This window comes from Ochlerotatus camptorhynchus, unplaced genomic scaffold (assembly GCF_037179485.1).
Source record: "Ochlerotatus camptorhynchus isolate MF236.1 unplaced genomic scaffold, CSIRO-AGI_Acam_v1.1 ptg000402l, whole genome shotgun sequence".
NCBI classification, from domain to species: domain Eukaryota; kingdom Metazoa; phylum Arthropoda; class Insecta; order Diptera; family Culicidae; genus Ochlerotatus; species Ochlerotatus camptorhynchus.
Genome location: NW_027040888.1, coordinates 1667038 through 1680062, shown reverse-complemented (window position 1 = coordinate 1680062; position 13025 = coordinate 1667038). Strand labels below are relative to the sequence as shown.

At 44.6% G+C, this 13025-nt stretch overlaps 1 protein-coding gene across 2 annotated transcripts; it reads left to right on the top strand.

Moving 5' to 3' along the window:
* Positions 1-834: 834 nt before the first annotated feature.
* gwl (serine/threonine-protein kinase greatwall) lies at positions 835-12696 on the top strand. 2 transcript variants are annotated; one of them, XM_065233413.1, is made up of 6 exons: positions 835-1169; positions 1238-1348; positions 1413-2252; positions 2367-2527; positions 2595-2696; positions 11626-12696. In XM_065233413.1, exons 1-6 carry the CDS (start codon positions 1068-1070, stop codon positions 12554-12556), a joined length of 2247 nt encoding a protein of 748 aa, XP_065089485.1. In that variant the 5' UTR covers positions 835-1067; the 3' UTR covers positions 12557-12696. The 2 variants fall into 2 exon arrangements, with proteins under 2 accessions (XP_065089485.1, XP_065089484.1); XM_065233412.1 differs by having other exon boundaries at positions 1413-2294.
* The last annotated feature ends 329 nt before the right edge of the window (positions 12697-13025 follow it).

The window sequence follows — 13025 nt, the reverse complement described above, 5'->3', positions numbered from 1 at the left end:
GGAATTTCGGCGAAAAAATTTAAGTGTGAAGTCTATGTTACCTGACTTACAACGAATATACGTTGTACACAGCAAAAAAATGTAATATCGATCAATGTAATTCAAGCTGACGTATGAAATAATGATGTAATAGCAAAAAGCAGATACAATATTACATCAATGGATGTAATTTTGTTCGCAAAATCGATGTACATCGTACAAAGTTATATTACACAACCGATGGATTGACCTGGTTGCAGCAGTTTGGATGTAATATTCAACAACTTTTTTTTTTCTGTGTATAAAGATTTTCACGTCCGGTCGTATTGATGCGATACTCTCACATATGTTAGTGAATATCCGAGGAAAATACAAAACAAATCGATGTCAAACTGATGTTGACAGATCAACTTTCATAGATTGCTGATCATGATCCAGCAATCCGTTTTACTGATATTTGAAACTTGAATTTGGTGTGTACCTTTCATGAGATTTAATGTTGACCTGCTACGATCTCACATTTCCATCAGTGTGCGTTTTACCGATTTTACCGAATGTGGCTGCGCTCTGAAAAGAGAAAGCTGTCATCGAAGCGTCACGCAAGCGTCACCTTGTTGACTTGCATCAATGTAATATAAAAGGGTGTAGCTGAATTCGTTATCTCTTTCGTTCTCCCAGTTGACGGAGTCTGACATCAATCTCCGATATCTATTTTAACAGCAGAGAAACGAAAGAGACGACAAATTCACTGGGCCGCACCTGTTTTCATTCGTTGGACTTTGATTGCTTGTTCGCTTTCGACCGTTTAAATGCCCGCACGAAATGAAAAAAAAACACTGCGAAGAAGAAGACACATAAAAGCAGTTACTGTTCGGCCCTTTAAACGTGTGCAAAATAATCGTGAATTAAAATCTAGGAAATAGGTACAGGATTATCGTTTGTTTTGTACTTGATTGAAAGCATAAAAAGTTGTGGAAAGTCCAGTGAAATGAGTGTGCTTTAGTTTTCGGTTAACGACGGAGAAACGCGGTTGCAAAGTATACTACTCGTAAGTGAAACAAAACCCATGGTTCAACTGCCGTCGAACGATGGAGGAACCACACACGACACCGAAGAAGAAATCCAGCAGCCTCGAGCACGACGCAATCTTCAAAACGTTGGAAAATTTCACCGCTCCGACCAGTCCGAAGGTAAATATTTAGATTATTGATTGCTTTTTGTCATATAAGTGTCCTAATGGGCATGATTCAATCGGCAGCTTCCAACGATCAAGGATTTTTGCATCTTAAAACCGGTCAGCCGGGGTGCCTTCGGGAAGGTCTTTCTGGGCTACAAAAAGAATGACCAGAACAAGCTATTTGCCATCAAGGTAAGTTTGCCTCGTTAGTTTTGTATGGTGAAGGTTGTTTTCTAATGCCGATTCTGTGTCGTAGGTGATGCGAAAATCGGAAATGATCAACAAGAATATGGTATCGCAAGTTATCACCGAGCGGAATGCCCTTGCCCTCTCGCGGAGCCCGTTCTGCGTAACCCTGTACTATTCGCTGCAAACAATCTCCTCCATCTACCTGGTCATGGAGTACATGGTGGGTGGCGATCTGAAATCCCTCCTGGCCATGTACGGCTTCTTCGAGGAAACCGCTGCCCGGTTCTACGCGGCCGAGATATGCCTGGCTCTGCAGTATCTCCACAAGCATGGGATCGTTCATCGTGACATCAAACCGGACAACATGCTAATCTCGGCTACGGGCCACGTCAAACTAACGGACTTCGGACTGAGCCGTATCGAGATGAGTCGAGATTTGGAGATATCCGATCTGATCAATTGTTCACCGAGTTTGAACGCTCGAACGCCGGGTCAGTTGCTCTCGCTCACATCGCATCTTTCGTTCGGATCGCACGACAAGAACCAGATGGAACAGGAACAGCAGCATGTGGAGAAGGAACAGCTGCACCAACTTTCCGAAAACGATTCGGATGCATCGTTCTCGCATTCGAAGCAGAACGATAGTAAAATGTCCGGTGTGAGTCCGTTCTTTTCGGCCGAGCAGAATGCTAGCTTGTTGGAAGATTTGAAGGAAGTGCAGCAGGCGGTGGTGGACAGCCGGAGAGGGGATCTATCTTCATCGTACTACACGTGCAATTCTAGCATCGAGGGCAAGAGTAGCAGCGGAAGTTATGCTTCGCTGAACGGCAATGACAATCGAATGGCCACGAACTGTGATAGAAAAGAAGCGATATGCGATAAGGAGAATCATTGTAACATGAGATCGGTAATGACGGAGAAATTTAAGGATTCTTTCGATTTTCTTTTGGTAGACATTTGACCTGCAGCATACGGAAGGTCGTTCATTGGTATAATTTCAACGGGGGATTTTTCGTTTCAGCTTCCGGGGCACAAGTGTAAGACTCACGTGAGCAACGATTCGGGGGTTTCCAGTCGGAAAAGTGATATGTCAAACATTCCAGCGGAGCTGTCGGCCATCGAGAAGCCGGACAGTTCCAACCACAGCAATAAGGACTATTCGTGTTCGGATTTTTCACGCAGGTTTGCAGAAACATGGAGGGTGGTTCGTTGGATGCGTTATTTGATTTGTTTTATCGGTGCATTTCAGCTACAGTATGAGCAATATCAATGAATCTGGCAACTCGAGACATCACTGCGATTCACCGATCCGGAACGGGATGCGCTGTTTCAAAAGACCGGAATATTTTAGGTAAGTATCGTAACCCTTGAAAGTGGATCAATGGCTTTAAGACGAAAGTCTAACAGTATATGACTAGTGCTATCGGATTTTGTCAACTTCTCTCTGTATCCGGAATTTTTCTTCTACTAATCTGACATCAACTCGATTTCAAATCATACATATTCGTCATCAAGATGGACCATTGGGGACGGCCGTGGCGTACACTGAGGCAAAGGGACGACGAACGAATTCCTTAAAAAGCACTTATGAATCTTCGACAAATGGATTTCTTATAGAAATCATAAGTTTGACTTATGAAACATGATTAAATGATGAATATAAAAGGGAACAGAACGGAATCGGACTTTCGACGAAGCGCATCACGCAAAAGATGAAAGTCGAAAACAGATGCAACTCTGTTGAATGTTCTCTGCAGTCCGCAAATCGCACCGTGTGCTCCATAATTTGTGCGACGTAGAGGCAGTCTTAGCATAAGGTTATTACGAAGCGGTCGGGGTTGAACATTCAGGTCAATTTGCCTCAGGATAGCTTCGCAATCTGTCCTTCCTTGCAGGATATCGGCCTCGGTTAGGGCGCTGTTTGCGTCTCTTCTAGTCCGGAGAAGTTCTAGGTCGAAAAGTTGACAACGGCTTTTGTAACTGGGTAATCGAAACGGATCATTCCAAGGCAATCTACGCAACGAAAAATGAAGTTGAACAGATTCAATTCTCTCAGCATCGTTGTCGTAGTTTGGGTTCCAAACCGCTGAACAATACTCAAGCGTCGATCGAACAAGCGAACAATAGAGAGATTTTAGACAGTAGATATCAGTGAAGTTTTTAGCTATCCTAAAAATGAACCCTTAAGTTCTTGACGCCTTATCAACAACATATGCAATGTGTTGCTTGAATGAAAGCTGCGAATCCATGATCACACCCAAGTCTATCACCTGATTCACGCGTTCGATTGTCGAGCCAAGCTGGTCATATCTAAATATTATCGGTTGTTGTTTTCGTGAGAACGTAATAGCGGAGCATTTGGCTGGGTTCACTACCATTCTGTTTAACCTGCACCAACTAGCGAATACATTCAGTTGACGTTGAAGAAAGTGACAGTCAGTAATGTAGCAGATTCGTAGGAAGATTTTGAGGTCATCTGTATATGATAACCGAGGAGCTTCGATGACCAGATGCACGTCGTTGAAGTACAGTATAAAAATCAACGGCCCCATGTGGCTTCCCTGAGGTATACCTGATGTGGCGAAGAAGCTAGCTGATCTGCAATCTCCTATGGTGACCGGTAAAATATGATCGAAAGCAACTCAGAAGATTACCGCATACACCGTGCCTGCCAATAGGTCTGAATAAATAACGTCCGACATGTTTTCTATTATATACGATGTGAGACACAGCAGATTGGTAGTTGTAGAGCGGCCGACAGTAAACCCATGTTGATCAGCACTCAAATACTGCTTGAATTTGGACAGCAACGGTTCCATAATCACTAGTTCGAATAGCTACGAAACGGCACTTAACGATGTAATTCCTCGATAGTTATCCACAGCTCGTTTCCTTCCTTTTTTGTGGACGGGAAACATGTGCGCAAATTTCCAGCAAGATGGAAATATGCCACCGAAGAGAGACATTCGGAACAGGCGATGAAGCGGAATTAACAAGCTAGCAATATGTCTCTTCAAAAATACAGATGGAACTCTATCAGGTCCAGGATTGAAGGATGACTTGAGCAGAGTCGCGGCCTTAGAAATCATCTCTGCATTAACATCAATTGCACCCAGCGTTTGATCATTTACTGGAACGTTCCTGGCAGCCAGGTTAATATGGTCGTCAGTTAGTATCTCATTAGTGAACACTGTAAATCTTCTCAATGCTGCTCTCTTGATTGACTTCAACCTACGTAGCTCTCTCGTCTGCCAGGGAGGGTGAGACACTTTGTGGTGAGTTCTTTTCGGGACGTGTCTGTCAATGATATATGCCAAGACATGTGAAAAGGTTTGCGGTGCAGCCTCAACGTCATCTGGATCAAGGATGTTCTCCCATACTATGCTAGACAAAACATCTAAGATGCTACGCTGGTCAGCTTTACGGAAGTCATAAGAAACCGTAGCAGGATAGTCGTCGAAATCACGCACGAGTTTGTCCTCAACTGACAATCCCCCCTATTCTGCGAGTTACGTGACTCTCTCTCACCGATGAGGTGACTCTCCATTTGATTTGCATGGAGAGTCACCTCACACGAGGTGACAATTGTCAACAACATCAGAATTCATTCCACCGGCGTTTTGGTAGAAGATCACGACGTCCTGCTTGCGGCAAGGAATCGAACGACTGCTCTCACTGGAAATCACAGATAAATCAGGCAATAACTGACCATCATCAAGTCTCATTGGATACTCGCCATAGAGTGGGTTGGAAGATCCCCTCTCCACATTCGACAGCAGGTCCGGAACGACTATAATGAACGAAGGCTGCTGATGACAGAACTGAGCCGGAGGGATTGGGGGCTTTCTACGGCGCGTTCCGGGTTTCCAGGATTGGGTGTTACAGAGGCATCATCACATTGACTAACATTGTCAGAATTGCTGAAAATTTGATCGGCATCAGGCAGTGAATAGTCAATATATTGATTGTACATACTTGCTTGTAGAGGTAAGGTGGAAGACTCCAGATTCATATCCAGCCACAGGTCCTGGACGACTATGCTGAACGCTGGCAGGAATCGGCACGACTGGGCTGGAGTAACCAGGAGCTTCCAAAGAGCGGTCTATTGTGCGTCCCGGAGATGAATTAGGATTGTTCGAACAGTAAAGCGGATGTTGTGAATGAGCAGTATCAGAAATGCTTCTCAACTGGAACCAGCCGGCAGGTGCTTGAAGCGTTGCACTAGAACACGGAAACTGATCAGGCAAATGACTGTAACATTCGTAACTCATGTGATATAGTGCAGTCAACTTTCGCTCGTTGGGCTAAACCCGTAACTCACTTAATGAAGGGCTTTCGTTAGTTGGGCTGAGCTGTCAAGCTGGTAAGCTGGTTGAGGGATACACCGATTGTTTATTATCATCACAATCCCTTAGCAACTATTCAAATTGTTCATATGGTGTTCAAGCAAACTTGACCGTTTTACAAGATTCTGATTTGATGTCTATTTGCAGGTGTGCCGGAAACCTTTTGAAATGGTCTACAACTAAAGCAAATAATAGATCGGACTCAGAGCCATCCATGCAAGATGATAGCTCTTAATCTCTAGATGAACCGGATTGGAATCTGTGTTGCATTATTAACTGCTTGCTTACCCGGGACCCGTGCAGAAGGCCGAAACACAAAAGGCCGAAAATATTCTAAGGTACCACTAAAGGCCTAATATCGAAAAGGCCGAAAACCAAAAAGGGCGAAAGCCAGAAAGGCCAAAAACCAAAATCGAAAATTGATCAAAAACTGAATTGGTTGAAAACAGCATTCAAACTAGCCTTTCTGCTCGAACAGCTGACTCGGCTCGTTAAATGTTTTACATTCACAAAAAATGAAGCCAAGATGATATTATATATAGACGTGTTCTCACTTGCTGACTTTGTGACACAAAGTGCGTGCGCGCACCGGTCCACTTTGTCGCTTTCCCGAGGTTGTTTTTGGTCTTTTGTGATTCAGCCTTTTGTGATTCGGCCTTTTGTGATTCTGCCATCTGTCCGGGTCCCGGGTAAGCAAGCAGTTAATAATGCAACACAGATTGCAATCCGGTTCATCCAGAGATTAAGAGCTATTTTCTTGCATGGATGGCTCTGAGTTCGATCTAGGTGCTTGGCGCGTTCGAGTTCTTTATTTGCTTTAGTTGAAGACAGTTTCAAAGAATTTCGGTACACCTGCAAATATACATCGCGTCAGAATCTTGTAAAACGGTCAAGGTTGCTTGAACACCGTATAGGTTTGATAACTTCCAGTTTCTCTTTCACCTCCTGCTCCGAAAAGGAAAATTTAAACGCAATCACAAATGGCATTATAACTTCAGGGTTGCCAAACTCATGGGATATGGTCACACTTTGGCCTACTTTGGTATTTTCGGAATAGCGCTTGGCACAGCTTTCGGGACAGCTGAATTACTCGGCACAGATTTAGGTGTGCAGAGTTTAGCTCCCCTTGAGTATTATCATAAACCAGGAAAAGATCCGTTCAAGTTCAAGTTATGGGTAGTCTACAATCTAGTGTTGGTATTGCTAGTGGTTCAAATTGCAAATATATTCATATATCTTCGCATCTGCACTTCGACTGTAGGCCACACTCTGTGGTTGAAGTTGGTTCATCTGCACACCCATAGGCTCTTGCGAGGCTCTTGCTAAACAACAAATCGTCATCAAGCAGGAACCGCTGAGCGCACCGAAACTCACTCTGCAGCGAGCGAAATGCTCTAAATTCAGCAAGGCCTAACAGTTGACCGATCGGTAGACAAGCCATCGCCATTGTCAGGAATGTTCCGAAAACATCAAGGAAGTCCAAATTATTCCAGGAAAGTTATGAAATTTCAGGAAAACTTGGGAACTTCGCTGATGCCCAGAGAAGTTCAAGAAAACTTAGACGTTCAGAAAACATTAGGGACTATCCGAGATCTTTTGAAAAAGTTTCATGAATATTAGGAAAATGCGACCGCATTGTAAATTAGGTGCCGTTTGCATAAGGGCATTTTTCCAGATTTGGGGTAACCTCACGAAAGTTCATTGCAGTTCCTTCAATTTCAGGAAAATTGCGGTAAATTTTGAGAGGTTCCAAATTTTTCAAGAAATCTAGAAAACTTCAAAGATGTTTAGAAATATGTTGAGAACCTCTCAGAAGTTCAGGGATTGTAACGATGGTTCTATTAAATTCAGACCAGTACCAAGAGCTTTAGCAGAAATGGAAGAATTTTAGAAAAGTATCTAGTACTTTATGAAAATTCAGAAAACTTCTGAGCACAGTGCCATTAACTTCAGGGAAATTAAAAAAAAAAAAAATGAAGAAATTTCGACAACTTCTGGGAAATTGTTAAAGCTCCAGGAACTTAGTAGAATCAAAAAAAAATTGGGGACTTCAGAGAAGATACATGATAATTAGGAAAATTGAGGGAACTTAAGGTAAGTCTAGAAAAGTTCCGGGAAGTACAAGGATTTTGTTAGAATACCTAATCACTGAATAGCCTTTGTCATACGTTGCCCAAACCTCTTCCGATTCAGACCTACTTTTATCGGGTTATGGGCCCAGATATAGTCGCCGTAGAAGCGACTCTGTTTGAAGAAATTTTATTTTGAAAAACAGAAAGGATCTGGAAGCCAAGATGTCCATTCCGAATGTTTTTTCCTCGGTTTGTTTTCCGTCGATCTTGTTTTCCGTGCTGAGATCCAATGCAACCGATGCCAGGAAGGCAGCTCCCACACCTGGACCCTACCTATCGACCCATCAACTCATGAACCGGGGCTGCGATAGGTTAATCTATGACGAACTTCAACCACGCAACTTCGAACTCGTAGCACTGCAGGAACTTTGCTGGACGGGACAAAAGGTATGGAAAAGCTGGCATCGAGCGGCTACTTTCTACCAGAGCTGTGGCACCACCAACGAGCTGGGAACCGGTTTTGTAGTGCTGGGTAAGATGCGCCAACGCGTGATTGGTTGGCAGCCGATCAACGCGAGGATGTGCAAGTTGAGGATTAAGGGCCGTTTCTTCAACTACAGTATCATCAACGTACACTGCCCACACGAAGGGAGATCCGGCGACGAGAAAGAAGTGTTCTATGCGCAGCTGGAGCAGGTGTACGACGGCTGTTCGCAACGGGACGTCAAAACCGTCATCGGCGACATGAACGTTCAGGTAGGACGGGAGTCAATGTGTAAACATGCAATCGAGTCAAACAGCCTGCATGCCGTATCGAACGACAACGGCCAACGGTGAACTTTGCAGCTTCTCGGGGTATGGTAGTTCGAAGTACCTTTCAGTCACCTGGAGATCACCTGACCAAATCGATCACGTTCTAATCGACGGGAAATTCTTCTCCGACATTATCAACGTCCGCACGTACGTCAGCAGCAGAAAACGAAGGTGGTCCGGCAACAGACCTTGGAGCACGCGCAGAAGACGACAGGCTACCGGCCCCTGATCTTCAAGAAGTTGAGGAGGAGATCGGTCGGCTGAAGAACAACAAAGCAAGTGAGCTATTAAAATACGGTGGTGAAGCACTGGCTAGAGCGCTGCACTGGGTAATTGCCAAAATTTGGGAGGAGTGGATGGAAGGTGTCGTATGCCCAATCTACAGAAAGGGCGACAAGTTGGATTACTGCAACTACCGCGCGATCACACTGCTGAGCGCCGCCTACAAGGTACTCTCCCAAATTCTATGCCGCCGCCTGTCACCATTTGCAAGAGAGTTCGTGGGGCGATACCAGGCGGGATTCATGGGTGCCCACGCTACCACGGACCAAATCCTTGCGTTTCGGCAGGTTCTGCAGAAATGCCGCGAATACAACGTGCCCACACATCATTTGTTCATCGATTTCAAATCCGCATACGACACAATCGATCGAGATCAGCTATGGCAGATTATGCACGAGTACGGATTTCCGGATAAACTGACGCGATTGGTCAAGGCGACGATTGTTTGAGTGATGTGCGTTGTTCGAGTATCGGGGACGCTCTCGGGTCCCTTTGAATCTCGAAGGGGGTTACGGCAAGGTGATGTACTTTCGTGTCTGCTATTCAACATCGCGTTAGAAGGTGTATCAGAAGAGCTGGGATAGACACGAGTGGCACGATATTCAGGAAGTCCATCCAGCTCCTTGGCTTCGCCGATGACATCGACATCATGGCACGGAACTTTGAGACGGTGGCGGAAACGTACATCAGACTGAAGGCTGAAGCTAGGCGGATTGGACTTGCCATCAACGCATCAAAGACAAAATACATGAAAGGAAGAGATTCTAAGGAAGACAATGTTAGCCTCCCACCCCGAGTTCAGATTGACGGTGACGAAATCGAGGTGGTCGATGAGTTCGTGTATTTGGGCTCACTGGTGACCGCCGAAAATGATACCAGTAGAGAAATTCAAATACGCATTATGGCAGGGAATCGTGCCTACTTTGGACCTCGGAGGACGCTCCGGCGAATAAAATTCGCCGCCGCACGTTGTTGACTGTCTACAAGACGCTGATTAGACCGGTGGTCCTCTACGGCCACGAGACCTGGACTATGCTCGTGGAGGACCAACGCGCCCTTGGTGTTTTCGAACGGAAGGTGTTGCGATGACGGAACGTGGACGCTTCGAATTAACCACGAATTGCACCAGCTGCACATTGCAAAAATTGGTCGACTGCGGTGGGCTGGGCACGTCGTAAGAATGCCGCATAACGACCCAGTGAAAATGGTTCTAGAAAGATATTAACTCTGAGTACAGTTGTCTTACCCCTTGATTCACGATTAAGGGAGAATGCTCGAGAGAATGAGTACCTATTCTTTGGAACAAGCAATGCAAATATTTACCATATTTGACAAAACCCAGATAATCATGACAGCAGTAGGTCTCTTTTCTTCATTCGAATTGTTTTCAATAATCAAACGTCATGATTACCTGGGTTTTGTCAAATAAGGTAAATATTTACATTACTTGTACCAAAGAATTCACTGGATTATTGTAGAAAGTAGTAAGTCATGATAATAATTGTCATTTGTCATTTGTCATTCGTTACGCAAAACTCATTCGAGTCAGACCTACACTCCCGAGCATAAGTTTAAGGACACCCCCAAAAAAACATGACAAATTTGTTATGTTCATATCTCTGTCATGTTACGTCCAATTTTCGTTCTCTTTAGTTCAGTTGAAAGGTATTGAATGGAACTTTCCTCGTAGGCAAAAATTGTTAAATATAATTTTCAAATTTTGTGCTAAAAGTTCACCCAAAGTTACAATATTTTTCATAATTTACTCTGAATTATCGTGACTGATTTTCTCAAAATTGGGTTGGCCAATTTTTGAAATAAAAGTAGTAGTAGAACACTTAGGGATCGTCCATTAATTATGTCACACTTTTAGGGGGGAGGGTTTTTTTTGGAAACTGTGACAAGCCTTACAAAAAAAACAATTAAGGTCCATATGAAAAATGTGACACAGGGAGGAGGGGGGGGTTGAAAATGGGCCAAATGCGCGTGACATAATTAATGGACCTTCCCTTATGCTATACTATTCATACCATTCAAATAACCTTTGGAGATTGTGAATTGAACAAAACATATTTGCATGGTTTTTTGGGGTGTCCTTAAACTTATCATCGGTAGTGTACTTTTGTCAAATTTTAAGGAAAGTTCCGTGAGTATCAAGGTAGTTTTGAAAACCTCGAACGAATATGTGGGAACATTGAAAAGAAAATTTCAGGGGATTCTAGATAAATTAACGATAGGTTAGAGATTTTTAAGTAAATTACGTAAACTTCAGAGTAGTTGCGAGAAATTCAGGAAAATTTCGGGATCTTCCAGGCTGTTCTATGAACAGCTGGAAAATTGCAGGAACTCTATGGCCTTTGCCGACTGCAGCAACTAACAGTCACGTTTCAAAATATCCTGTCTACTCGCTTGAATTAAAGACGCGTATTGTCGAACCTTCTGTAATATGCTGCGAAGAGTTACGTTATTATCGCTCCCCATTTATTATTTTTACTAAGACGGTGAAACAAGCATGGTAGGGTAGATCAGTGATTCGAGATTCGGCTTAACAAGGTGAGGGTGTGGGTCAACTCTTGGCGAAAGTATTTCACGTCTCAATTATCGATTACTAGAAAAAAGAATTGATAATAAAGAGTTAAAACCATATGAGTAGCCAGCTTCAAATTTCCTGACATCACTGCAATGAACCTAATGAGCTGCTTTTTTTTATGTCTCGTCAAAACATCAAAAATTTAATAAAATCTAATCACACCGTTCCCCATTCCAGAGGCGTCAAGCGCAAACGGCACCTGGTAAGCCGGGTTGACTCGCTGACATCGGATCCGGACGGGAGCACCACCAGCACCGGTTTGACACAGGAAATCGACGTCATGGACATTGGCAGCAGCACTCCGAAAAAACGGAAGGCAACCTCCCCCATCAAGGGTGTCCTGAAGGTCCGTTCGCTATCCGACGACGAAATGCTGGTGAACGACCATCTGGCCAACGTAATGTTCTCCACACCGGTGTCCTCGCAGAAGATCCGCCGCGAAGCTGGTCAGCTGGCGAAGTTGAAAAGCACCCGCTTTGCACTGCCTTCGTCCGTCGAGCAGCTGAGGAAAGCCGAAGCTTTCAACAAAATTACAGACGAATCCGTTATGTCTCCCATCTGTACGGGGAACACCTCCGTTCCAAATATGGGTAACACGCCGAAAACTATCAAGACTCCATTCAGAACACCGAAATCCGTCCGGCGTGGTCCGATCGAATCGGACGAACGTATCCTGGGCACTCCGGACTATCTGGCGCCGGAATTGCTGCTCCAGCAGGGTCACGGCCCGCAAGTCGACTGGTGGGCTTTGGGTGTTTGCCTGTACGAGTTCATGACCGGTGTCCCACCGTTCAATGACGAAACGCCTCAGAAAGTGTTCGAGAACATACTGAGCCGCAATATCGAGTGGCCCCAAGATGACGAGGCACTGTCGGCGGCGGCGATGGAGGCCGTGGAACTGCTGCTGGAAATGGATCCCACCAAGAGGCCCCAAGCCGACCGGATGAAGGCGGTGCCGTTTTTCGAACCGGTCGAGTGGAACAACATGGAATCGACACCGCCTCCGTTCATACCGAATCCGGACGATCCACAGGATACGGGTTACTTCGAGGCACGGAACATCATGCAGCACCTGAAGCTGTCCAACTTTGATATGGATGCGTATTGAGGATCAAGGCGGCAGACACTGGGTTGTTTGTGTGTGTGTGTCGAGTGCGAGACAGATTGTCCTGTAACAATTGTAAGCTGTTATCTCTTATTTGTAGGAATAGGTTTTTATGTGATAAATAAACTCGGCATTCAAGACTACTGCGCGGGCTTGTGTAAAAGAGAAATCCTTGCAATGCATTTGCAATGCATCAAAAGATTAGATCTGGTTTGAACTGCAAATGAAGTGCATGCCTGCGAGATTCTAATCTCCGGCAGATGAATGACAGGACGAGAGTTCGGTACTCAGCAGAAGTAGGTCAATCTTGATAAATCATTGCACTTGTGTTCTGATTCCGAGTGCAATCAGAAAAAAAAATGTAACTGACACACCAACGAAAACAAACAAACAGCTAACAGTAAGTGCATGACTGCTGATTCACGCTGAGCATATGTTTTCCATCTGTGTTGACGGCGCAGTTTGATATAGG